The 26,716-nt window shown below is 38.7% G+C and overlaps 1 protein-coding gene across 2 annotated transcripts in view; it reads left to right on the forward strand.

Moving 5' to 3' along the window:
* Window positions 1-364: 364 nt before the first annotated feature.
* LOC129278308 (deleted in malignant brain tumors 1 protein-like) overlaps window positions 365-26,716 on the forward strand; it is a 34,872-nt gene continuing 8,520 nt past the window's right edge. Inside the window, exons 1-22 of one of the 2 annotated variants that reach the window (XM_064110401.1) lie at window positions 365-592; window positions 1,363-1,557; window positions 2,285-2,350; window positions 12,194-12,256; window positions 12,721-12,804; window positions 13,200-13,452; window positions 13,747-13,853; window positions 14,421-14,483; window positions 15,056-15,121; window positions 15,504-15,753; window positions 16,183-16,280; window positions 17,518-17,583; window positions 17,977-18,226; window positions 18,624-18,721; window positions 19,243-19,356; window positions 19,997-20,062; window positions 21,150-21,399; window positions 21,829-21,926; window positions 22,973-23,038; window positions 24,127-24,376; window positions 24,806-24,903; window positions 26,123-26,188. In XM_064110401.1, coding sequence (XP_063966471.1) covers window positions 517-592; window positions 1,363-1,557; window positions 2,285-2,350; window positions 12,194-12,256; window positions 12,721-12,804; window positions 13,200-13,452; window positions 13,747-13,853; window positions 14,421-14,483; window positions 15,056-15,121; window positions 15,504-15,753; window positions 16,183-16,280; window positions 17,518-17,583; window positions 17,977-18,226; window positions 18,624-18,721; window positions 19,243-19,356; window positions 19,997-20,062; window positions 21,150-21,399; window positions 21,829-21,926; window positions 22,973-23,038; window positions 24,127-24,376; window positions 24,806-24,903; window positions 26,123-26,188 — 2,743 coding nt within the window. In that variant the 5' untranslated portion in view covers window positions 365-516. The remainder of the gene's footprint in view (window positions 593-1,362; window positions 1,558-2,284; window positions 2,351-12,193; window positions 12,257-12,720; window positions 12,805-13,199; window positions 13,453-13,746; window positions 13,854-14,420; window positions 14,484-15,055; window positions 15,122-15,503; window positions 15,754-16,182; window positions 16,281-17,517; window positions 17,584-17,976; window positions 18,227-18,623; window positions 18,722-19,242; window positions 19,357-19,996; window positions 20,063-21,149; window positions 21,400-21,828; window positions 21,927-22,972; window positions 23,039-24,126; window positions 24,377-24,805; window positions 24,904-26,122; window positions 26,189-26,716) is intronic. The other variant, XM_064110402.1, reaches the window with a different exon arrangement.

Below are 26,716 nucleotides of genomic sequence, written 5' to 3' on the forward strand. Positions count from 1 at the left end.
ATATTTGTTTCTTAATTTAATACATACATTCAATTTCCAACGGAAATTTAAACATAACTTAGGAAAAATAAGGAAAGGTCAGAAAAGTACGATTTGATAATGATTAATCAAAGGATTGCATAGAGTATGTAATAAATGACTGAATATGTCAACACAGCCAAACATACGCAAAGGAATCTTTTTTGATTCATTGATTATTGCACAAAATAATGGCTGAGTATGACATTTTAGAACATGATAGCGAAGCTGTGGATCATATTTCTCACGCACCTGTGCTTGAATAAGTTGTAATAATTGTTGAAATAGGGCTTGGCTGATGCAACAATAACCCTATATATTTGGAAATTTACCCGCCTGATATTTTATTCTCTGGAAGGAGAGAGATCTGTGGTCTGTACTGTCCATGCTGTCTGTTGCAGCGGTTACAAAAGAAGCTCTTGGAGGACTCCAGAGGCAACGCGTTTTCACCTTGAGGAGCAACGTCTTGACGGCCAGCGCTGATAAAGCAAGAGGGAAATGATGGCAGGCGCGAAGGGAGTTTTCTTTCTCTTCTTGCTTCATTTTCTGTCGCTATGTGTCCCATCTCTTCAGTGTAAGACATATTTTAAGTTGGAAATATGATTTAACCATCACTTCGTACACCCATTAATCTTTTCCTTTAGTCAAGAAGAAAGATCTGGTGCGCAGTTTTGGTACAATTGGACAGGATTATTTATTAAAATGTTTTCTCAATTTTCTTTTCTCTCTCTCTTTTTTTTGTTTGGGGGGGGGGGGGGGGCAATTGAGTATTTTTTCATCCAGTCGGGGTGATTAAAGTCCTCTATGATCTCTCTCCCAGCAAAAAAAAATGGGCATTTCCACCAAAATGATAAATGTCAAGCGCCCTTTCCTCAAAATTCAACTTCACTTCGAAAATTCCATGAGTCATGATAAATTGATAGCATAGAAAAAAAATTACACGAACGAGAATTAATGTAGAAAATTATTTCAGGAACGTATAAGTGGTCAGTTGTTCAAACTGTATATTAATTGCCCAGACGTTTTCCTCTTTAAAATATTGAAATGCGAGCATACATTTTGGTACCAACAACCATTAGATCTATTCATTAAATAATCATCTCAACATTTCTGAAAATTAGCACTTTTTAAAGAGGGGGTGCTGGCTGTAAGCACAATTTTTGTTTCTGCAGCCAAAATTTGCCAAGCAAAAAAAAGGGGTTTTACTCCCAAATTAAGGTGATTTTAGTTAAAGTTCTGTAGATTCCAAGGGGTGCTGTGCTTCCCAAGGGCATGTTCACGTTGTAGCCCTTTTGTCCTTCATACATTCTACATATTAATGATATTATCAATTATCTGTTACAGATTGCAATCGCCCAGACCCTGGTCCTAACGTCATAATGTCTCCATACCTAGATTCGTACACGACGTATTTGTCCGTTACTTTTTCGTGTGCTTCCGGTTATTCGGCTTCAAGTGGTTATACCAATTCTTTCTGCGGGCCTGGTCACCCGGGCTCCTGGAGCCCAAGCATGTCGGATATTTTGTCATGCACAATAGGTAGGTACAGTCAGTAATGTAAATCATCTTTATATTTTAGGCCTAAAATCGTGTTTAAAACACATCTTAGCAACAAATAATGAACTGAAGAGTGGAGCTGATATGGAATGTTTTGTCGGTAGAAATACTCCTCATAATCCACAGAATAAACAGGTGTCTTATACAATGACAAGAATATCTGTGATAAATTTACCACGTCGTTGGGACGACACCGATTTGTCGCAATTGCAACGGGGAAGAAATCTATAACGTAGTAAATCTATTGAAAAGTGCCTGTCAAATCACAATGAACAGCTGAGGTCTTTGTCGAAAATTGGTGACCCGGTACAGCTGGTCGTCGTAAGCTCCGGAGCAGGCGAAAAACTGTGTAGTTTGTCAAGACTCACGGACGACACTGCTGTTCTGATTCACCGATATCCGACACAGACTGAGCTTTTGACAATAGATTTTAGATTTGGAACGTTTCAGAAAAAACGTCTGCGTACGTAGTGGTTGCGAAAACTCTACATTTTTTCCCCTCCAGATTGAGAATGTATATAACATTAAAGATCGAGATTTATAAAAAAGAGAGCTGCGTGATGATATTCAGGCGAGTATCCAGCATCAGATCCTACAAAGCATTTCATGGGCCCACTTGTCTGGGGACAATATATGCTTGTGCATGGGTCCATGTATTTCTTTGTCATAGTTGATGCTGGATATGTGATATTCATGTCTCATCTTTTAGACACTACGTCTGATCCTTGGTCGACGAACCGAACAACCCCAACAGGATGGTGGCAGAATACTGATGGTGAGTTTGGATTAACTTCATATATTTACCATTAGGTCTAGGCCTACTTTGTGCAGCTGCCAACATGTTTTTCTATATTATATCACGTATTTTAAAGTTTAAGAACGTTTGAATATCATACTTGGAATAGCTAGGATGTTCCACTGTAAAGAGGAAACCATGTGCAAAGCAGATTGCATTGATGTATTAAAAGTTGGTATAGTCACACAGGGACCTGGGAACGATTTTTTTCAGTGGGGGTGCTGAAATCTCTCCTCAATGGTGGGGGGGGGGGGTGGACAGAATTGAGTTTTCCATAATTACACACACACACACAATAGGGCACCACACACACACCCACACACACATCCTAACACACACACCCACACCCACACACACACACACACACATATATACACATATATATAACAATCACTTCTTAGCTGTCTTCTTATAAAAGAACATAGATATATAATTAGATAACTCGAGTGCGAAGCGCGAGCTATTATTATTATTTTTTTTTTTTGGGGGGGGATTTTATGTATTTTGTCCTGAAAATTGAACAGTTTGAGCAATGTTTGTGGTCCTGAACAAGATGCGTATGTAACAAAAAATAACTGCGAATGTGATCAGCGCGAGCAGATAGTTTAATATACGCTCTGGCCTGATCGAAAGGGACGTGTTATACGGACTGTTTGCAGTTACCCATTAGGACGATACATATACATTAAGACGATACATATATCAACAATCAAATAATGCGAGCGCGAAGCGCGAGCTGAAAAATTCCGACATTCCGACCTAAATACTGGACATTCTAAGCACTTTTTGTAATCATGAAGAGGATAGGCATATAACTATACAATTGATGCGAGCGCGAAGCTCGAGCGGAAATAAAAATGAGATTTCAGACCTAAAAACGGGACATCTTGAGCACTTTTCTAATCATGAACAGGATAGGTATATAACTATACAATTGATGCGAGCGCGAAGCGCGAGCGGAAACGAAATTGAGATTTCAGACCCAAAAACGAAACATTCTAAGCACTTTTCTAATCATGAAGAGGATAGGTATATAACTATACAATTGATGCGAGCGCGAAGCTCGAGCTGAAATAAAAATGAGATTTCAGACCAGAAAACGGGACATCTTGAGCACTTTTCTAATCATGAAGAGGATAGGTATATAACTATACAATTGATGCGAGCGCGAAGCTCGAGCGGAAATAAAAATGAGATTTCAGACCCAAATTCATGTTTTGTAAATCAAGTTAATGATGGGTAATTGGATATATTTTGACATTAATAATGAGAGCGCGAAGCGCGAGCAGATTTTTTTTGATATTATGATCTGAAATTCCGCACTGAATGTAATATGGTTTGAAAAGATAAAGAAAAATCAGACGAACATAAGAATAAAGATTTGATAAAAATCCGACAAGGAATATCAAAGTTATTGCATTTTAAAGATTAGCATTATTCCGGTGAAACAGTTTTAAGCATGTCTTCATTATTATTCAATGAGCAAACTGATGATGTCATATCCCCACTTGTTCTTTAAATTTTATTATATAGAATTAGGTTTATTCATTATTTTCCCTTGAAGAACCAAAAACAGTTGAATTGACAACTGATTTAGTCCATTAGATATTCTTTGCTGCATCTTATTTCATTATAAGGGAGACATATTATTCACACTGGTATGAAAAAAATGAAACAATTTTGATTCCATGTAATAACACAAGAAACAGGATAGTGGGGATGTGACATTTTCAACCCACATGGGCGGAAATCCCAGAGGAGACAGGGGGACGTGTCCCCCTACCAAAAATAGGGGGACACTATCAAATTTAGGTCTTTCATGATGGAGAAAAATACATCACTTTACAATCGAAATAATACATATATTTTAGACTAAATGACCTTACCTTTTGGGTGAAAACCTTTTTTTTATGGGGGGGGGGGGGGCTTGTCAAATTTTGTTGGGGTTAAAATGACCTAACATTTAGGGTGATAACCTTTTTTTTTTTTCCTTGTCAAATTTTACAGGCCCTCGTCCCCCCTACCTTTGGGGACAGATTTCCGCCCATGTCAACCCACCTATAAGATATTCATGATGACATGCATATCACCATTTTCATAAAATATTGCTAAACTTTAAAATTAAATAACTTAACTATTTGTTATCAGATTTTCATAAAATCTATTTATTTTTGATAAAATGTATTTGATATAAATATTTTCAGCCCGGAGTACCCCCAAAACAAGCTGCGTATCTGAATTAACATGCGTGCGCGTGTTTAGAGTTAAAACTAGTATCTGGGCATTCTAAATACATTTTTAGTTATAAAAATCAAAAATGCGAGCGCGAAGCGCGAGCAGAAAATATTTGATATTCCGATCTGAAAAAAGGTGAATTTAAACACTATTTTATGTTAAGTACTGTGTCGGAAAATTATGAAGGGCGGGGGGTTCTACAAAACGTCGTTCATTTTGATTACATTTCTGTCATTTATCATACCTACCACATGCTTTCCAGGAAGTGCTGCCTATGTAAAATAACACATGCAGCACCCCCGGGCAGCACCCCCAAATTTTGGGGGTGCTTCACCACCAGCACCCCCGCTTCCCAAGGCCATGGGGCAGGACGAAAAAGACTGTGAAATTTGATTTCTATTGTCTGACTTGTAATAGTTTATACAAAACACGGGCGGTGGGGCGCGCGCACACTTGATTCGACATAAAACCTGGAAGTTTTAAGTCCAACCCTGGTCCAACCACACCCATATCCCATATGTCCCTCCCTGCTATCGAGTAGGGTGTAAACTACTATGGTTATCACGTGTCGCGCGCCACCACGTCTGTATCGGAGTGCCGGAGCTTGATTGAGTCGCGTTACAGGAGGGATGTTATTGGAATATTATGTGAAAGACTATGTAAATGATTTGCGATTGTCGGATGTAATAATCATGTACATTATAACATATTTAAAAAAATACAGGGGGGATTTCGTGGGGGTGCTGCCTATGGAAAATAATACACGCAGCACCCCCAGCACCCCCGCTTCCCAGGAAACTTTACAAACTCTCAAGCGACTGCAGTGCCTGACTTCTCTGAAGGGCATTAAGAGATGATTACACGATCAGCATTCAGTGGGTTGTGTTAAGTGCGAAAAACAACCAAAATACAGTAAAAATGTAATAATACGCCCAGATGGAAAATTGTTGCCCGCTGATCATCAATGACAAATCGCCAAAGTCCCGCGGCCCTAATCTGGCAAAAGGGTCTATCTGCAAAATTTTGGATTTTTTTTTTTTTCATTTCTAGGGTTTATGAGGCCAAAATTTTTATCTGGCCAACACTCAGTGGTGCTCGAGCTTTCGTTTTCGAGATACCAGAGGACACCAATATCAAATTCCATCATTTTACTGGTATCTAATCTGGCAGAAGGGTCTATCTGCACATAGACCCTATAAAAAGTGGTAGTAATCTGGCAAAGGGGTTTATCTGCACATAGACCCTTTTGTCAGATTACATGGTGGAGAAGGCGTATTTTTTTAATCAGGCAAAAGGGTCTATCTAGTCCAGTAGATATGTGAAAAAGATGCTCGAATCTGACAGAAAGTGTAAAATTTGGCATACAGGGGTATTTTGGGGCGCTGATTTAAAAAATTGCCGGCCCCAAGCGATTTTACCATCGGATTGGCTGCCATTTTGAAATCCAAGATGGCCGCCATGAAAAATCATTAAATGTCATTTTCTTGAGTTTTACATGGCATGAACTTTTTACACTGAAATTTGGCATATAGGGGTATTTTGAGGCACTGATTTCAAATATTGCCGGCCCCCAGCAATTTGACCATTCGGCCGGCGGAAAAATGACCGCCATTTTGAAATCCAAGATGGCCGCCATGATATATTATTGCAATCATTTTCTCGACTTTTATATGAACTGCGGTATTGATATTTGGCATATAGGCTTAATTTGGGGTGCTAATTTCGAATATTGCCGGCCCCAAGTGATTTGACCATCAGGTCGGCTGGAATTTTGAAATCCAAGATGGCCGCCATGAGAAATCATTAAATGTCATTTTCTTGAGTTTTACATGACATGTGACACTGAAATTTGGCATATAGGGGTATTTTAAAGCACTGATTTCAAATATTGCCGGCCCCCAGCAATTTGACCATTTGGTTGGCAGCAAAATGGCCGCCATCTTGAAATCCAAGATGGCCGCCATGAAATATCGTTGCAATCATTTTCTCGAGTTTTATATGAACTGCGGTATTGACATTTGGCATATAGGCTTAATTTTGGGCGCTGATTTCAAATATTGCCGGCCTCAAGCGATTTGACCATCGGGTCAGCCGCCATTTGAAATCAAAGATGGCCGCCATGAAAAATCATTGAACTTATTTTCTTGAATTTTACATATGTGCCACTAAAATTTGTAGTATATGGGTATCTGGGTGCGTTAATAAAAAAAATTGCTGGCTCCAAGGAATCTGACAATTGGTCGGCGGAAAAATGGCCGTCATCTTGAAATCCAAGCTGGCTGCCATAGAAATTTTGCAATTATTTCGTTGAGTTTTATATGATCTGCGACATTGCACTTTGACATATAGCAGTAGTGTGGGGAGCTTATTTCAAATATTGCCGGCCCTCAGCGATCTGATCCCCTGAGTCAGGGTTATACGGGCGTAATTACAACTGGCAGGCCAAAGATATTCATTCGAGCAAACCCACCCTAAATTTTTAATTTTGATATTGCTGATTTTCAAAAATGAATATGATTGATAATCTTACACTGATTCTAGGGAGGGTAACTTTACTGAACTTGCTTTTTTTCAAATTGGGAAGAATATCACCACTTTGGAACTATTTTTATACTGGCGGAAGAAGTATTGCCATTTTACTGTCTCAAGCCATGAATTTGATCCTGTCAGGTGTAGTCTTCATAAATGCCGATTTATTTTTAAAATGAGCTGCTCGAGGTACCCTTTTCTTAAGATGGCTGCCATGAAAACAAAATACATACATGTACATAATACCAATTTACAGTGTCACATGAGCCATCCTAGATTTCAAAGTGGCGGCCATTTTCAGCTGACCTGGTGGATCGATCAATGGGGCAGCAATATTCTAAAACCAGCAGGCCAAAACCTGCCTGTACATGTATGTCTAAAATGCAGTGCCTCAAATTATTTAAAACTCAAGAAAATAATTTGGATTTTCATGACAGTTGATCCTCTCTAGATTTCAAGATGGTGGCCATTTTGCAGCCTATCTATTGGACAGACTACTGGGGGAAATTTCAATACCCCAAGTGTCAAATTTCAAAATAATATCTACGTTATAATTATAATACCTGATTTTTTTAAATAATTTTATTTTCATGGCAGCCATCTTGGATTTCAAGATGGCTGCCAGTTTGCAGCTGAGGTATCACGGGCCTAAAACATTTCCCACAGACTCGTGTGTTAAAGAGGCGCTCAAAAAAAGTATGAAATTCGAGAATTGAATGTTTACTACCAGTGGATAGGATACATGTCTGACATTCCATATCTGACCAGAAAAGGGTTCCTCGAGTAGCTCATTTTAAAAATAGATCGGAATTTATGAAGACTACACCTGACAGGATCAAATTCATGACTTGAGACAGTAAAATGGCAATACTTCTTCCGCCAGTATAAAAATAGTTCCAAAGTGGTGATATGTCATCCCAATTTGAAAAAAGAAAGTTCAGTTAAGTTACCCTCCCTAGAATCAGTGTAAGATTATCAATCATATTTATTCATTTTTGTCAATCAGCAATATCAAAATTAAAGATTTAAAATGGGTTTGCTCGAATGAATATCTTTGGCCTGCCAGTTGTAATTACGCCCGTATAACCCTGACTCAGGGGATCAGATCGCTGAGGGCCAGCAATATTTGAAATAAGCTCCCCACACTACTTCTATATGTCAAAGTGCAATGGCGCAGAACATTGCAAAAGGTGAATACATATTTAAGAAAAGAAGGATAGCACGAAAGAAGAAGAGTAGAGAAAAAGAACAGGAGAGCAAGGGAGAGAGGAGAAAAAGGCAAAAAATAGAAGAAATGAAAAAACACAATTGGTAGATGTTAGACTGCCATATAAAAAATAAAATCATAGATTTTAGAAGAAAACAGATAGCTCTTAAAGAATGAAAGGCAAAGTAAAACTCTTCGTCAGTCTGTGGCATAAGAAAGAGAAATCAAAATACAATTGGTTATAATTAATGAAGATCTTATAAGATGGATTAAATTAAAAAAAAAATATTGTTATGCCCAACTTTATAATTGATTAATTTTGTATAATCAACAATATCCTAGCCAATTAAGTGTAAAATCTTGGATAGTGTCATCATTATTATTATTATTTTATTTATTTATTTATTTATGTATTTTTTGTTGGGGGGGGGGGGGGGGTTAGGTTTTACATTTTCCAATCGCTAAGACACCCTGTGCATCCAACCAATTGCTTCCAGAACAAAGCCAATTAGTTATAAACGCCTAGTAAATCAAATGGTTTTTGTAACATTCCTGGTAGACCAAATGGCTGGCTGTGGACCAAATGCCTACTTAGACCAATTAGTTATGGACCAAACGCCTAGTAGATCAAATGTTTTTTGTTACATTCCTGGTAGACCAAATGCCTACTTAGACCAATTAGTTACGGACCAAATGCCTAGTATAGTAGACCAAATGGTTTTTGTAACATTCCTCGTAGACCAAATGGTTGTGGACCAAATGAAATGACTACTTAGACCAAATGGTTGCGGACCAGACGCCTAGAAGACCAAATGCTTGTGGACCAAACGCATAGTAGACCAAATAGTTTTTTTTGTATCAATGCCTAGTAGACCAAATGCTTATGGACCAAACACCTAGTAGACCAAATGGTTGTGGACCAAACGCCTAGTAGACCAAATGGTTGTGGACCAAACGCCTATTAGACCAAATGGTTTTGTAACAAATGCCTAGTAGACCAAATGGTTATGGACCAAACGGTCAGTAGACCAAATGGTTTTGGACAAAATGGATAGTAAACCAAGTGGTTGTAGACCATGAAGTTGAGAGTCCTGCGCAGCCTGTCCAATATTATAATAGTTTACCAACCGTGCAGATATACCTTTGTAACAGGGTGTATCTGCAGATAGACCCCGTTTGCCTGATAAAATAAACATATTATCTGCCATCATTTAATCTGGCAAAAAGGTCTATGTGCAGATAGACCCTTTTGCCAGATTACAGCCAATTTTTATAGGGTCTATGTGCAGATAGACCCTTTTGCCAGATAAATATCACTGTCTTTGCTCCCGAGATTAATCTGGCAAAAGGGTCTATCTGCATTAAATTGGATCTTACAAGAAAAGTAAAGGGATTAAAATAATAAAAAGGGACTAAAAATAATTTTTCAAAGATAAACTAAGTGATAGAATAGAGTCCACCAGCTAAAATTAACTCTCAAGTATTCTACAAGTAAATTAAATGCTCAAACTTCAAAGCTGATTTTCTCAGAAAGTTTTTCGAGGGCGAATGTGCAGATAGACCCTTTTGCCAGATTAGGGCCGCCCGGTCAAATTAAGTAAAATAGTATTTAAAGTGATTCAAAGAAGTTGACTCTATCTAGGATTGAAAAATATCAGCGTTTCAGCTGCTAATAATTTCGAGACTTTATGTAAGGCAGAAATGGTCAGCATTTTATAAGCCAGTGAGTTGTTTACCAAAATATTTGTGATATTGCAATAAGGGAACGCCATAACATTCAGAATTTTTCCGGCAGCATGGTCTACGGCAATTTACCCGCTGCACTAGGACATCTACCATGTCCACGCGATCATATACCAGTTTAGGAAACCATTTTGAAGATCGCTTTGCTAGCATCCTTTTCACCATCTTCTGACCTGGTTTTCAGAATCGGTTTTCAGAACCGTAAAGAAGACGGGGAAAGTAGACCTGTTGCTACTCGAACACTCTCAGTGGGGTCACATGTTTCGCCAGAAATAGGAAACTGCAGCATGCGAGTGAGTGGAGTAGAGCGCCCAACAATCATGTGCGAGGATCGCTTCTCGATTAATGTTGTGCCTCACGCTTAAACAAGACAAGAGGCAAAACCGGTCTAGAAACAGGTTTAAAAGACCGCTTTAAGATCGCTCCCAAGAACGCTTCGAGCATCCTCATTACGCGTAATGGTATTTTCCACTAATCTAGTTTGCGAACGTAGATGAGAACAGGGTCTCAGTCTCGGGCAAAGTCTATGGCGCAAGGCTTGATCCCACTGCACCTACGAATGCAGAGAGGATGTAAAACGGAAAAGAATCTTCATCCGTTCGAAAACGTTATGTATTCGTTGTGTACTCTTTGCATACGTGTTTCATATACGCTCTATAGCTATCGAGCATCCGTCCACTGTGATTTCATTGTTCGCCCATTTTGTCCCTTGTCTGGAGCGGATGACAACGATGGAGCCACCTCGAAATTATGCTTGTCCTCTGTATATGTAAAGGCCACCGCACACCTTACGAATGTTCGCGATCCGATTTTGGAACAAATCGCATTTTGCTCAATTTCTGAAAATGTGAATGGAACATATCATTTTATTTGAGGTTAATATTAATTGAAAGAATACTAGTATAACCATTTTGAAAGATTGCAAGCCTTTATTTTGGAGTAAAAGCCAAATTAGTTTCAAATCGTAGCCAATCGTACGACTGCTATGACGTCATTACGACTAGATATTAAATTTGCTCTTATTCTAAGAAGGATGATAGCATAGTCACAGATTTGAACATAGGTATTCGTACGATGATTTCGAACATTACACAGTAAGATATTTAAAGTCTCAATTTTAGCATCAAATTCTACTACGTTTTATTCCAAAATTGAGTCGCAGACCAATCGTAAGGTGTGCGGCCGCCGTTATGAATACGTTTTGTGTACGTCGGCGAGTTGGACCAGCCATTTAGATAGGCCTTAATGACTTCCTCCGTTGACTTCTATCAGTGTTCCCACAGTCGTGAAAATCCTGGAAAATTTTGTGGTCATGGAAGGTGTGGGAAAAGTCAGGGAATTTGGAAAATTTGTAAAAAGTCATGGAAAAGTTATGGAATTGCATTTACCTCTTGGCTATTTCAGCTTTCCAGTTTGTCGTGTCTCGCAACTCTCATACCCTGTGATCATACTCTGCTATTATAATTGGTGTTCATGATTTCCATTTTTCCCAGTTTTACATCCCTAATTCTACATAACTCCCGGGACGTCACGGGAAGTCATGGAGAAGTCATGGAATTCTGTTTTCAAAGTTCTGTGGGAACCCTGTTCAATTTCTTCTAAAATGTTTAGGTATCGCTGATTGAACATTAGGAAGGGATATGATATGCCTCTTATTTACTCAGAAGGAAATATTGATACTTTTTTTGGAAAGTTAAATCTTTCATTTAATAGAGAGTCACTGGAGTTTTTTTTATATTCCACCTTTCAGAAACACCTTTTACCGATCCATATACGGATTGACCAACTACAACTACAACGTGGTAAATCATTATAACCTGAGTGTATAGTTGCCGTTTGATTTCGTATTTATATCACATATGAGATGATCATATAAATACACAAACGGTACAATAGAATAAGTTACAGAGTACCACTGACTTTATTTCGCACCCTTTAGAACCTACTGCTACAAGATGGCGGTGGAATACTGATGGTAAGTGTTGTATATCTTCTAATGTTTAACCAGATTCTGTTATTGCCATTTTAAAAGTATTTTTGATGATCAATCGAACACAAAAGTGAGCTAAGCACACTATGGTATCATTGATTTCATTTATTTTCTTCAGAACCTACTGCTGACCCTTGGACTGACCGACCAACTCCGACAAGATGGCGGTGGAATACTGATGGTGAATTTTCTTTACACATGTATTTTTAGTCAGAATGTAGTTATCAAAATGTAATTTTTAAATGTCGAAGTGGTATTTTGGAATTTATTAAATCATGTTAGTGCAAGGTAAAGGTCGCAACAATAAAATTTGTATGAAAGTTCGATATGTGTACCCGATGTGTACTATTTTGCAGAGTCCATTGAAACAGTCATGGGGTATATCCAAACATAGAAAATCAAATATCAACGATAACCAGGGGAAGATTTTAATTCAAGACAATACACATTGCCGTATATCTCTAATGCGATTAATTTACGTTTTAATTTCCACCGTTGTGTAGATTCTTGTCGTCTATCCTGATGAATGTACGACAAAACAGGTCTCTTAAATGTCCAATTTTCATCAGTACGACATTCGATGTTATACATTCTTAATTAAGATGTATGAGCTTATATAAAAGTAATTTACTGGTACTTTTTCAGAACCAACAACGGCAGAACCAGCAGAAACGACACATGGGTTATGGAATCATACAACTTCAAATCACTCAAACTATCTTCCAGTGGGTAAGTTGCTCTGTGTATATAATTGTCTTCCCCCAAGATTTGTAAGTTTGTATCTGTAATTATTTTGTAACTGTTGATGTTGATTTATACATTCAATAAATATTGAAATAAATAAAAAAGGTTTGTAATGACGTTTGCTTCCAATTAAATGTGTTCACATATTCCAATAGTTTCTAAGGGGTTTTGAAAGAGAGAGGGAGAGAGAGAGAAACCGAGAAGGGGGTTGGGGGGGGGGGGCAGGAGAATATTCTACAGCTCCAGAAAGTATATTTTTCTATGATTTTTGTACTTCTCTGTTTCAATTTCATAAGAGTCGTAGTAATGTCTAATTATTTCAGAAAAAAATATGTTTAAGATGGAAAGCATCAGTTATCTATTTTTTTCTCATCAAACAGATGTAAATGTAACTCTTTCTATCGATGACACAAGGATTATCTCATCTCCAAATTATCCTTCAAGTTACCATAATAACGCCAGATACACTTGGTACATCCGCGCACGGCCAAGGGGTTACGATGTGGCGATACAGTTTTTGGATTTTGAAACTGAAATGTATTATGACTATCTCACCATCGGTACCGGAGATTCACCCAACAATTCTAGTCAGATTGAGCGGCTCTCCGGTTATACATACCCTTCATATGTAAGGTAAAGTATGGAGACTGACTGCCGTATGCACATCCTCGAGTCCTTGGGGAGTGTTCCAGTCACCTGGAATATTATGAGCAGTTTGATAGTGGAGGGGAGCAGGGGACACGTCCCCCTAAAATTTGAAGTGTGGACAAAAGTATCTACATCATAATTTTCCTACTTTTTTCGGGTCTAGATTATTATGATTATTATTAATTGTGAAGACGCAATTGTTTTCATACCATCAATTGTTTTTAGATTAACCGCCAGTTGAAGATTTCAAATATATATTTTTCCTTTTCCTAAAATTAGATTAGATGAGCCGACTGGCTGGATCCAGTTCACCAGTGATTATTCTATTGTAGCAAGAGGATTTCAGCTCGAAATAAGTCTTATAAACTCGTCCATTCCATTTGAACGTAAGATGCTATCTAAAAAAAAAAACTATTTTTTTTATTGTAAATTGTAATATTGTGTTGGTAAAGTGCGATTGTTTTTATCATGTTTTGTTTGGTTAATATATGCTTTTTTCCCGTAAACTAACAAATTCACACATAAAATTGTTAGCAATTCGTTAATTACTTTTAGTAGCATATTACATGGTTTATGGGATAGTCCCCGACTTAATTAATTGTAACTTTACGTTCACGTTTTTGCTGATGTGTTTGATCATGGTGATGACCATTTGAATGCACAAGATTGTCTTCCAACATCGGAATTTTAGAGGAAAACATAAATATATAAAAAAGATCTAAACTCAGCGTTGACATTAAAACAGACGACGGTGAAATGACTGCCGGCCGTATTTCATGATTTTGCATATCTTTCATGAAACTTTGTCCTTGGTATATACTGAAGAGAAATTAACAGTGTTACCATGCAGTTTATATCAAAATGACATGGTGAGAAATGAGCGCCGAGAATGCCTTCCTCTAAAGTATGAAAGAGAATATATTCACGGATTGTTTTCTATTCCAACCCTTCAGAACCCACTAGTGATCCTTGGACGGACCGACCGACTCCAACAAGATGGTGGTGGCGTACCGAGGGTAGGTTTTCTACTTCTTTTCAATCTTTAAAACTATGAATTTTGAGGGCAGTTGCCAAGAAATCAACTACATTGTAAAGCATGGGTTCCATGTGCTCCTTGAAATACGCATAAGCGGACGGTGCAAATTAAAGTAAGGCATCGTTCATTGCCGAGAGGCCGAGGATGCCATAGTTAAAAGTGTATTCCTGAACGCAACCAATCTAAACGAATGATTACTTTAATGGGTTCGCTTTTGATTTTGTTCCTTTACATAGTGAATCTGAAGACTTTAATTAGAAATATCACAAGTAAAGATAAGACCCGCACTATTCTAACTCTTCTTACAGGCTCTACATCGATTTCGTTATCTTGGGAAATAATTTCTCGACTTTTTTCCCACCAGGTGATGTGGACGCCTTCACACAATGACATCTTTATTTAATCAGGTTATCAACTCTTATCAAGTTTTCAGCTTTTAAGAACAGACTCTGGATAAAAATTATTCAATGACATTCACTGAGGCCTATCATTTATATCGATCTCTAAGACTATTGCCACTGGTATCTGTTTTTGCTCATGATTTCATTTCAGGGCCTAGAACGGAAGAACCTGTCACAAACCCAGGATGGTGGACTCCTACCAACTACCCTCCCGTTGGTAAGAATATCGACATAAAGAAACCTATTTCTACATCAAGGTAGTGTCCGACTATTCGAACTTGCAGGAATATATCAACAATTTCGATCGTGTGGAGGCAGTGAAAGTGAAACTTCTTGGCGTCAATGCTTAAAGCAAATGTGGGTTATTTATAGCAGAATCTTATACCTGTGTAAATAAATTTGCCTTATACTACGCGACACTGTACAGCTCACCGACTTGGTTTTGAAGTTGGGTCTCCGGATTGATATGGCTACATGACTTGTATCTGAGCTATGGCACCCTCAAAACAGAACTATCGCGCTCCCTTTAATGGTATGTAAATAATCATAAATCATATGCAGTTCTTGATTCCTGTATTTTATAATTTGTGTCTTTGCAGAAGAATATGTTTATCTAGTTGCCGGACACCCTTGGAACATAACGTCTCCAAACTATCCCTCGAATTATCACAACAGCGCCAGATACACTTGGTACATCGTGGCACCGGAAGGATATGAGGTGGTTATAAATGTTCTGGATTTCCGAACGGAACAATGTTGTGACTTTCTCAAAATAGGGACCGGCTATTCGTCTAGCGACGGTCAAATACAGTATCAGATTTCCGGTTATAATTTGCCTTCAGATCTCAGGTTCGTATATTGCAAGAGCCCAGATCCTACATTCTTTGAAATCTTTATAACATTTCTTAGTCCTGTATTTGGAACTGTTGAAGATTATTCAAAGTAGAAAAAAATGGAGCAAGACGCAACCCATGTGACGTATTTTCCCGCAGTTGATTAATATATGGGTATGATTGGTTACAAGGTTAAGATATTTCTTTTGGTATTATGCTTCCGTCTTATATTTTCAAATCGAATTCGAAGAGGAACTCCCATCCCTTTTCACTGCATTTATAGACCCTTCATCCAGTAACAACGCCCTTGAAATTAGATGAACTGTCTCGGAAATTTCAATGGCATCCTTAAAGATTAGGATGGTGTGATTGTTGTGATACAATTAACAAATGTATAGTTCGACAGTAACTGTTCAATTGATTTTTGTATGCTTTGATTTTTCAGATTAAATGGGACAAGGGGATGGATAGAGTTCTATAGTGATGGGTCCGTCACAGACAGAGGATTTTTCATTGAAATCGATCTAGAACATACTGGAGGAGGTAAACGATTTAGGTCTTAAGCACATTTTGTTAATTACGTATGGGTTACTTGCTTACCATTTCAGGGAGCCGTGTCATAAAGCTGTTCGTAAGCTAAGAGCGACTTTAAGAACGACTGGTGATTCTTTCTTGTGGTAAATGATATGTTCATTGGTGATTACTTAGCGCGTAAGAAATGATAACCAGTCGTTCTTAAAGTCGTTCTTAACTTACGAGCAGGTTTATGAAACACCCACCAGTTTGGGGAAAAATGTGATTATGCGATCAATGCGATCATGTGATCAATACTTTCAAGCTTGACTACTCATGTCTAGGTCCCTCTTGCCAAGGATGCTGCAATTGTGGCTTCATGGGAGGCTGTTACTGCAATTCTTACTGCCATGGTAATGGTGACTGCTGCCATGATTATACCCTAATTTGCACAAATGGTAGGTTTGGTACGTGTTTCACAATTTTGTCTACTGTAAGTATTGCGTTTGTGACGTGATTTCTGTAATACATAATTATGCAAGAACGCATTGTAAAGCATGGGTTCCATGTGATCCTTGAAATACGCATAAGCGGACGGTGCAAAGTAAGGCATCGTTCATTGCCGAGAGGCCGAGGTATGCCATAGTTAAAAGTGTATTCCTGAACGCATTACAAAGTAATTGCCAAATAGGTGCGTTACAAGAATGGTATACAGATAACGCGTGTTATATTCCACCTAATATAAAGCTACAACAAGGCGAGTGCAGGGGAGCGTTTCATGAAACGACTTGTCGGAAGTTTTATCTGACATGTCCTGATTTATCTGACAGTTACCATAGAAACTGTACTTGTCAGCAAATCGTAATCCAGAAAAGTTGTTAGATCAAACAGCTTGTCAGACAAAAATTTTGATGAAACGCCCCCCAAGTCTAAAACAAATCACTGACGTATATCCAAGCGGTGAACGTTGTTCAAGGGGGGGGGGGGGGGGGGGGGTGGTGAGGGGAGATGTTCTTTCTTCCACCCCCTCACTTGATTAGTATGACGTCACGGATTTAGCCCAATGATGGAAATCGATGATGACTTCCATTTGACCAGATTCGATCGATAAGAATGATCAGATTATAGAACAATAATTGACGTGTATTATTATCATAAGAATAGGCTTTGGTTAAAATGATTTCACCATACTCACTTAATAGTTTTTATCATTTATGTTGTTCTCGGAGATGAGGTACTGGTATCTGTTTTTGTTCATGTATTTCAGAAACTAGAACTGAAGAACCTGTCACAAACCCGGGATGGTGGACTCCTACCAACGACCCTCCCGTCGGTAAGAATATCAATATAAAGAAAACTATTTCTACATCACGGTAGTGTACGACTATTCGAACTTGCAGGAATATATTAACAATTTCGATCGTGTGGAGGCAGTGAAAATGAAACTTCTTGGCGTCAATGCTTAAAGCAAATGTGGGTTATTTGTAGCAAAATCTCATACATGTTTACTTTAACTTGCCTTACCAGGCGACGCTGTATAATAGCTCAGCGGCTTGGTTTTGAATTTGGGTCTCCGGATTGCGACACAACCACTATGGCTACATGACTGTATCTTAGCTATGGCACCCTCAAAACAGAACTATCGCGCTCCCTTTAATGGTATGTAAATAATCATAAATCATATGCAGTTCTTGATTCCTGTATTTTATAATTTGTGTCTTTGCAGAAGAATATGTTTATCTAGTTGCCGGACACCCTTGGAACATAACGTCTCCAAACTATCCCTCGAATTATCACAACAGCGCCAGATACACTTGGTACATCGTGGCACCGGAAGGATATGAGGTGGTTATAAATGTTCTGGATTTCCGAACCGAACAATGTTGTGACTTTCTCAAAATAGGGACCGGCTATTCGTCTAGCGACGGTCAAAAACAGTATCAGATTTCCGGTTATAATTCGCCTTCAGATCTCAGGTTCGTATATTGCAAGAGCCCAGGTCCTACACTCTTAGAAATATTTAGAAATTTTCTTTGTGATGTATTCGGAACGTTTGAAGATTCTTCAAAAAGCAGAAAAGGGGGAGCCCTCCATTAGACTCCCCCCTCAGTTGATTAATATCTGGAATGATTGGTCACATTGGTGGCAAGATTTAGTTCTTTTGGATAATATACGTTCGTCTTCCTTCTTTTTCAAAGTTGAAAAGGAACACTCTATGTTTTACTGCTTTTACAATATCTACATCCAGTAACACCGCCCCTGAATTTAGATAATAATCATGTTCACCCATCAAGGGCAAATGACACCGTAAACGATTAAGATGACGTATACGTCGACAATAATTAAATTGTTTGTTTTGCTTTGATTTTTCAGATTGAATGGGACAAGGGGATGGATAGAGTTCTATAGTGATGGTTCCGTCACAGACAGAGGGTTTTTCCTACAAATCAATCTGGAACATACTGGAGGAGGTTAGCGATTTGAGCTTGTTAATTTCTTTCCAGTTCAGTTTGGAAACTTGTTGTAAAGGGATGTCAAAGAAGAATGAAATAGAAAAAATTCAAAAAAAGTGATTAAGTTAAGCCAATCAAGGAGGATTTTTCCTTCAAATCAATCTGGAACATACTGGAGGAGGTTAGCGATTTGAGCTTGTTAATTTCTTTCCATTTCAGTTTGGAAACTTTTTGTAAAGGGATGTCAAAGAAGAATGAAATAGAAAAAATGCAAAAAAGTGATTAAGTGATTAAGTTAAGCCAATCAAGGAGGATTTTTCCTTCAAATCAATCTGGAACATACTGGAGGAGGTAGCGATTTAAGCTTTGAGCACATTTGATTTATTTGTTAATCACGTATGGGTTGATTTCTTTCCATTTCAGTTTGGAAACTTGTTGTAAAGGGATGTCAAACAAGAATGAAATAGATAAAATGCAAAAAGAAAAGTGATTAAGTGATCAAGTAAATAATATTTCCAGACTTGACTACTCATTTCTAGGCCCCTTTTGTCACGGATGCTGCGATTGTGGTTACGTTGGAGGTTGTTACTGCGATTCTTTCTGCCAGGGTAATGGTGACTGCTGTCATGATTATGCCCTAATGTGCACAAATGGTAGGTTTGATACTTGTTTCACAATTTTTTCTACTGTAAGAAATAAAAACCAACGTTGTCAGTTTTGTGTTTGTGACGCGATTTCTGTAATACATATGCAAGCACGCATTACAAAGTAATTGCCAAATAAGTGCGTTACAAGAATATTCCTCCTAATACATGTAATAAAAAGCTACAGACTTGTCGGATGTTTTATCTGACATGTCCTGTTTTACCCGACAGTTGCCTTAGGAACTGTACTTGTCAGCAAATCGTAATCCAGAAAAGTTGTTAGATCTGACAGCTTGTCAGACAAAAATTTGATGAAACGCTCCCTAAGTATGATGCAAATCACTGACGTAAATCCAATCAGTGAGCGTTGTTCAAGAGGGGTTGGGGAGATGATCTATTTTTTTCACCCCCACTTGATTAGTATGACGTCACGGATTTAGCCCAAATGATGGAAATCGATGATGACTTCCATATGACCAGATTCGATCGATAAGAATGATCAGAGCATAGAACAATAATTGATGTGTATTATTATCATAAGAATAGACTTTGGCTAAAATGATTTTACCATTCTCACTCAATAGGTTTTATCATTTATGTTGTTCCCGGAGACGAGGTACTGGTATCTGTTTTTGTTAATATATTTCAGAAACTAGAACTGAAGAACCTGTCACAAACCCGGGATGGTGGACTCCTACCAACTACCCTCCCGTTGGTAAGAATATCGACATAAAGAAACCTATTTCTACATCAAGGTAGTGTACGACTATTCGAACTTAGAGGAATACGTTAACAATTACACATTTATGTAGTATATACAATCGTGTAGAGACAGTGACAATGCAATTTCTTGGCTTTAATACTGAAAGGAAATATGAGTTAAACGTATTAAAGGCCGGTCCCACTGCACTTACGGATGCAAAGACGATGTAAAACGGAAAAAGTAGTTGGAGAATGCTATGCATCCGTTGTGTACTCATTGTATACGTGCCTTATACGCTCTGTCCATCGAGCATCCGTCCACTGCATCAGCGCAAAAAGTTTTTAGCTGCACAAAACTTATAGACCGGATGAACTATCCGCCGGGTACTATCTAAATCCGTAACATATACGAGCAACAAACGTTCAATGTCCGTTATCATCCATTAAACGTCCGCTGTATCTTCTCTGCATCCTCTGGGCATCCTCGCAACTCAGATCCACTGAAGCTGAACAACGGAAAGAGGGAGGAGAGATAAGGTATATGGAACGTCTATACGTCGTTAGTAGCTACGGAAATAGAAATGATGTAAACATATGCATCTCGTAGTATTCTAAGTATTCAAAATCCCCGGTAACCCCTTTGGAGCTGTCATCCAGTTCGATACGTTTTAATCCGCAAGGTTTCCGGTGAACATCCGTTTAACATCCGCACTACATACTACCCACGTCCGTTCTTTTCCGTTATGTTTTCGCCAATTTCTGGAGCGGATGAAACGGATGGAGTCACCCCGAAGTTTGCTCGTCCGCTGCGTTCTTTATGAATACGATTTGTATCCATCGACCAGTGGGACCAGGCCTTTATTTAGAGCAAAATCTCATGTGTAATTCAATTTGTCTTACCACGCAACACTACATAGCTCACTGACTTTGTTTTGAATTTGGGTCTCCGGATTGCGACACAACCACTTTAGCTACATGACTGTATCTGAGCTATGGCGCCCTCAAACCAGAACTATCGCGCCCCCTTTAATGGTATGCAAAATATCGCAAATCATATGCAGTTCTTGATTCCTGTATTTTATAATTTGTGTGTTTTACAGGAGAATATGTTTATCCGGTTGCCGGACACCCTCTGAACATAACGTCTCCAAACTATCCCTCAAATTATCACAACAGCGCCAGATACACTTGGTACATCGTGGCACCGGAAGGATATGAGGTGGTTATAAATGTTCTGGATTTCCGAACCGAACAATGTTGTGACTTTCTCAATATAGGGACCGGCTATTCTCCTAGCGACGGTCAAATACAGTATCAGATTTCCGGTTATAATTTGCCTTCAGATCTCAGGTTCGTATATTGCAAGAGCCCAGATCCTACATTCTTTGAAATCTTTATAACATTTCTTAGTCCTGTATTTGGAACTGTTGAAGATTATTCAAAGTAGAAAAAAATGGAGCAAGACGCAACCCATGTGACGTATTTTCCCGCAGTTGATTAATATATGGGTATGATTGGTTACAAGGTTAAGATATTTCTTTTGGTATTATTCTTCCGTCTTATATTTTCAAATCGAATTCGAAGAGTAACTCCCATCCCTTTTCACTGCATTTATAGACCCTTCATCCAGTAACAACGCCCTTGAAATTAGATGAACTGTCTCGGAAATTTCAATGGCATCCTTAAAGATTAGGATGGTGTGATTGTTGTGATACAATTAACAAATGTATAGTTCGACAGTGACTGTTCAATTGAGTTTTGTATGCTTTGATTTTTCAGATTAAATGGGACAAGGGGATGGATAGAGTTCTATAGTGATGGGTCCGTCACAGACAGAGGATTTTTCATTGAAATCGATCTAGAACATACTGGAGGAGGTAAACGATTTAGGTCTTAAGCACATTTTGTTAATTACGTATGGGTTACTTGCTTACCATTTCAGGGGGCCGTGTCATAAAGCTGTTCGTAAGCTAAGAGCGACTTTAAGAACGACTGGTGATCCTTTCTTGTGGTAAATGATATGTTCATTGGTGATTACTTAGCGCGTAAGAAATGATAAACAGTCGTTCTTAAAGTCGCTCTTAACTTACGAACAGATTTATGAAACACCCACCGGTTTGGGGAAAAATGTGATTATGCGATTAATGCAATCATGACTGTGGTCAATATTTTCAAGCTTGACTACTCATGTCTAGGTCCCTCTTGCCAAGGATGCTGTGATTGTGACTTCATGTGAGCCTGTTACTGCAATTCTTACTGCCAGGGTAATGGTGACTGCTGCCATGATTATGCCCTAATTTGCACAATTTTTTCTACTGTGAGAAATTAAAACCAACATTGTCAGTTTTGTGTTTGTGACGCGATTTCTGTAATACATATGCAAGCACGCATTACAAAGTAATTGCCAAATAAGTGCGTTACAAGAATATTCCTCCTAATACATGTAATAAAAAGCTACAGACTTGTCGGATGTTTTATCTGACATGTCCTGTTTTACCCGACAGTTGCCTTAGGAACTGTACTTGTCAGCAAATCGTAATCCAGAAAAGTTGTTAGATCTGACAGCTTGTCAGACAAAAATGTGATGAAACGCTCCCTAAGTATGATGCAAATCACTGACGTAAATCCAATCAGTGAGCGTTGTTCAAGAGGGGTTGGGGAGATGATCTATTTTTTTTCACCCCCACTTGATAAGTATGACGTCACGGATTTAGCCCAAATGATGGAAATCGATGATGACTTCCATATGACCAGATTCGATCGATAAGAATGATCAGAGCATAGAACAATAATTGATGTGTATTATTATCATAAGAATAGACTTTGGCTAAAATGATGTTACCATTCTCACTCAATAGGTTTTATCATTTATGTTGTTCCCGGAGACGAGGTACTGGTATCTGTTTTTGTTCATATATTTCAGAAACTAGAACTGAAGAACCTGTCACAAACCCGGGATGGTGGACTCCTACCAACTACCCTCCCGTTGGTAAGAATATCGACATAAAGAAACCTATTTCTACATCAAGGTAGTGTACGACTATTCGAACTTAGAGGAATACGTTAACAATTACACATTTATGTAGTATATACAATCGTGTAGAGACAGTGACAATGCAATTTCTTGGCTTCAATACTGAAAGGAAATATGAGTTAAACATATTAAAGGCCGGTCCCACTGCACTTACGGATGCAAAGACGATGTAAAACGGAAAAAGTAGTTGGAGAATGCTATGCATCCGTTGTGTACTCATTGTATACGTGCTTCATACGCTCTATCCATCGAGCATCCGTCCACTGCATCAGCGCAAAAAGTTTTTAGCTGCACAAAACTTATAGACCGGATGAACTATCCGCCGGGTACTATCTAAATCCGCAACACATACGAGCAACAAACGTTCAATGTCCGTTATCATCCATTAAACGTCCGCTGTATCTTCTCTGCATCCTCTGGGCATCCTCGCAACTTAGATCCACTGAAGCTGAACAACGGAAAGAGGGAGGAGAGATAAGGTATATGGAACGTCTATACGTCGTTAGTAGCTACGGAAATAGAAATTATGTAAACATATGCATCTCGTAAGTATTCTAAGTATTCAAAATCCCCGGTAACCCCTTCGGAGCTGTCATCCAGTTCGATACGTTTTAATCCGCAAGGTTTCCGGCGAACATCCGTTTAACATCCGCGCTACATACTACCCACGTCCGTTCTTTTCCGTTATGTTTTCGCCAATATCTGGAGCGGATGAAACGGATGGAGTCACCCCGAAGTTTGCTCGTCCGCTGCGTTCTTTATGAATACGATTTGTATCCATCGACCAGTGGGACCAGGCCTTTATTTAGAGCAAAATCTCATGTGTAATTCAATTTGTCTTACCACGCAACACTACATAGCTCACTGACTTTGTTTTGAATTTGGGTCTCCGGATTGCGACACAACCACTTTAGCTACATGACTGTATCTGAGCTATGGCGCCCTCAAAACAGAACTATCGCGCCCCCTTTAATGGTATGCAAAATATCGCAAATCATATGCAGTTCTTGATTCCTGTATTTTATAATTTGTGTGTTTTACAGGAGAATATGTTTATCCGGTTGCCGGACACCCTCTGAACATAACGTCTCCAAACTATCCCTCAAATTATCACAACAGCGCCAGATACACTTGGTACATCGTGGCACCGGAAGGATATGAGGTGGTTATAAATGTTCTGGATTTCCGAACCGAACAATGTTGTGACTTTCTCAATATAGGGACCGGCTATTCTCCTAGCGACGGTCAAATACAGTATCAGATTTCCGGTTATAATTTGCCTTCAGATCTCAGGTTCGTATATTGCAAGAGCCCAGATCCTACATTCTTTGAAATCTTTATAACATTTCTTAGTCCTGTATTTGGAACTGTTGAAGATTATTCAAAGTAGAAAAAAATGGAGCAAGACCCAACCCATGTGACGTATTTTCCCGCAGTTGATTAATATATGGGTATGATTGGTTACAAGGTTAAGATATTTCTTTTGGTATTATTCTTCCGTCTTATATTTACAAATCGAATTCGAAGAGTAACTCCCATCCCTTTTCACTGCATTTATAGACCCTTCATCCAGTAACAACGCCCTTGAAATTAGATGAACTGTCTCGGAAATTTCAATGGCATCCTTAAAGATTAGGATGGTGTGATTGTTGTGATACAATTAACAAATGTATAGTTCGACAGTGACTGTTCAATTGAGTTTTGTATGCTTTGATTTTTCAGATTAAATGGGACAAGGGGATGGATAGAGTTCTATAGTGATGGGTCCGTCACAGACAGAGGATTTTTCATTGAAATCGATCTAGAACATACTGGAGGAGGTAAACGATTTAGGTCTTAAGTTTTGTAAATTACGTATGGGTTACTTGCTTACCATTTCAGGGGGCCGTGTCATAAAGCTGTTCGTAAGCTAAGAGCGACTTTAAGAACGACTGGTGATCCTTTCTTGTGGTAAATGATATGTTCATTGGTGATTACTTAGCGCGTAAGAAATGATAAACAGTCGTTCTTAAAGTCGCTCTTAACTTACGAACAGATTTATGAAACACCCACCGGTTTGGGGAAAATGTGATTATGCGATCATGTGATCAATATTTTTCAAGCGTGGCTACTCATGTCTAGGTCCCTCTTGCCAAGGATGCTGCAATTGTGGCTTCATGGGAGGCTGTTACTGCAATTCTTACTGCCAGGGTAATGGTGACTGCTGCCATGATTATGCCCAAATTTGCACAAATGGTAGGTTTGGTACGTGTTTCACAATTTTGTCTACTGTAAGTATTGCGTTTGTGACGTGATTTCTGTAATACATAATTATGCAAGAACGCATTGTAAAGCATGGGTTCCATGTGATCCTTGAAATACGCATAAGCGGACGGTGCAAAGTAAGGCATCGTTCATTGCCGAGAGGCCGAGGTATGCCATAGTTAAAAGTGTATTCCTGAACGCATTACAAAGTAATTGCCAAATAGGTGCGTTACAAGAATGGTATACAGATAACGCGTGTTATATTCCATCTAATATAAAGCTACAACAAGGCGAGTGCAGGGGAGCGTTTCATGAAAGGACTTGTCGGAAGTTTTATCTGACATGTCCTGATTTATCTGACAGTTACCATAGAAACTGTACTTGTCAGCAAATCGTAATCCAGAAAAGTTGTTAGATCTGACAGCTTGTCAGACAAAATTGTTGATGAAACGCCCCCCAAGTCTATAATACAAATCACTGACGTATATCCAAGCGGTGATCGTTGTTCAAGGGGGGGGGGGGGTGGTGAGGGGAGATGTTCTTTCTTCCACCCCCTCACTTGATTAGTATGACGTCACGGATTTAGCCCAAATGATGGAAATCGATGATGACTTCCATATGACCAGATTCGATCGATAAGAATGATCAGAGCATAGAACAATAATTGATGTGTATTATTATCATAAGAATAGACTTTGGTTAAAATGATTTCACCATACTCACTCAATAGGTTTTATCATTTATGTTGTTCCCGGAGACGATGTACTGGTATCTGTTTTTGTTCATATATTTCAGAAACTAGAACTGAAGAACCTGTCACAAACCCGGGATGGTGGACTCCTACCAATTACCCTCCCGTTGGTAAGAATATCGACATAAAGAAACCTATTTCTACATCACGGTAGTGTACGACTATTCGAACTTAGAGGAATACGTTAACAATTACACATTTATGTAGTATATACAATCGTGTAGAGACAGTGACAATGAAATTTCTTGGCTTCAATACTGAAAGGAAATATGAGTTAAACATATTAAAGGCCGGTCCCACTGCACTTACGGATGCAAAGACGATGTAAAACGGAAAAAGTAGTTGGAGAATGCTATGCATCCGTTGTGTACTCATTGTATACGTGCTTCATACGCTCTATCCATCGAGCATCCGTCCACTGCATCAGCGCAAAAAGTTTTTAGCTGCACAAAACTTATAGACCGGATGAACTATCCGCCGGGTACTATCTAAATCCGCAACATATACGAGCAACAAACGTTCAATGTCCGTTATCATCCATTAAACGTCCGCTGTATCTTCTCTGCATCCTCTGGGCATCCTCGCAACTCAGATCCACTGAAGCTGAACAACGGAAAGAGGGAGGAGAGATAAGGTAT

The sequence above is a fragment of the Lytechinus pictus genome, chromosome 15 (assembly GCF_037042905.1).
Source record: "Lytechinus pictus isolate F3 Inbred chromosome 15, Lp3.0, whole genome shotgun sequence".
Classification (NCBI taxonomy): Eukaryota; Metazoa; Echinodermata; class Echinoidea; order Temnopleuroida; family Toxopneustidae; genus Lytechinus; species Lytechinus pictus.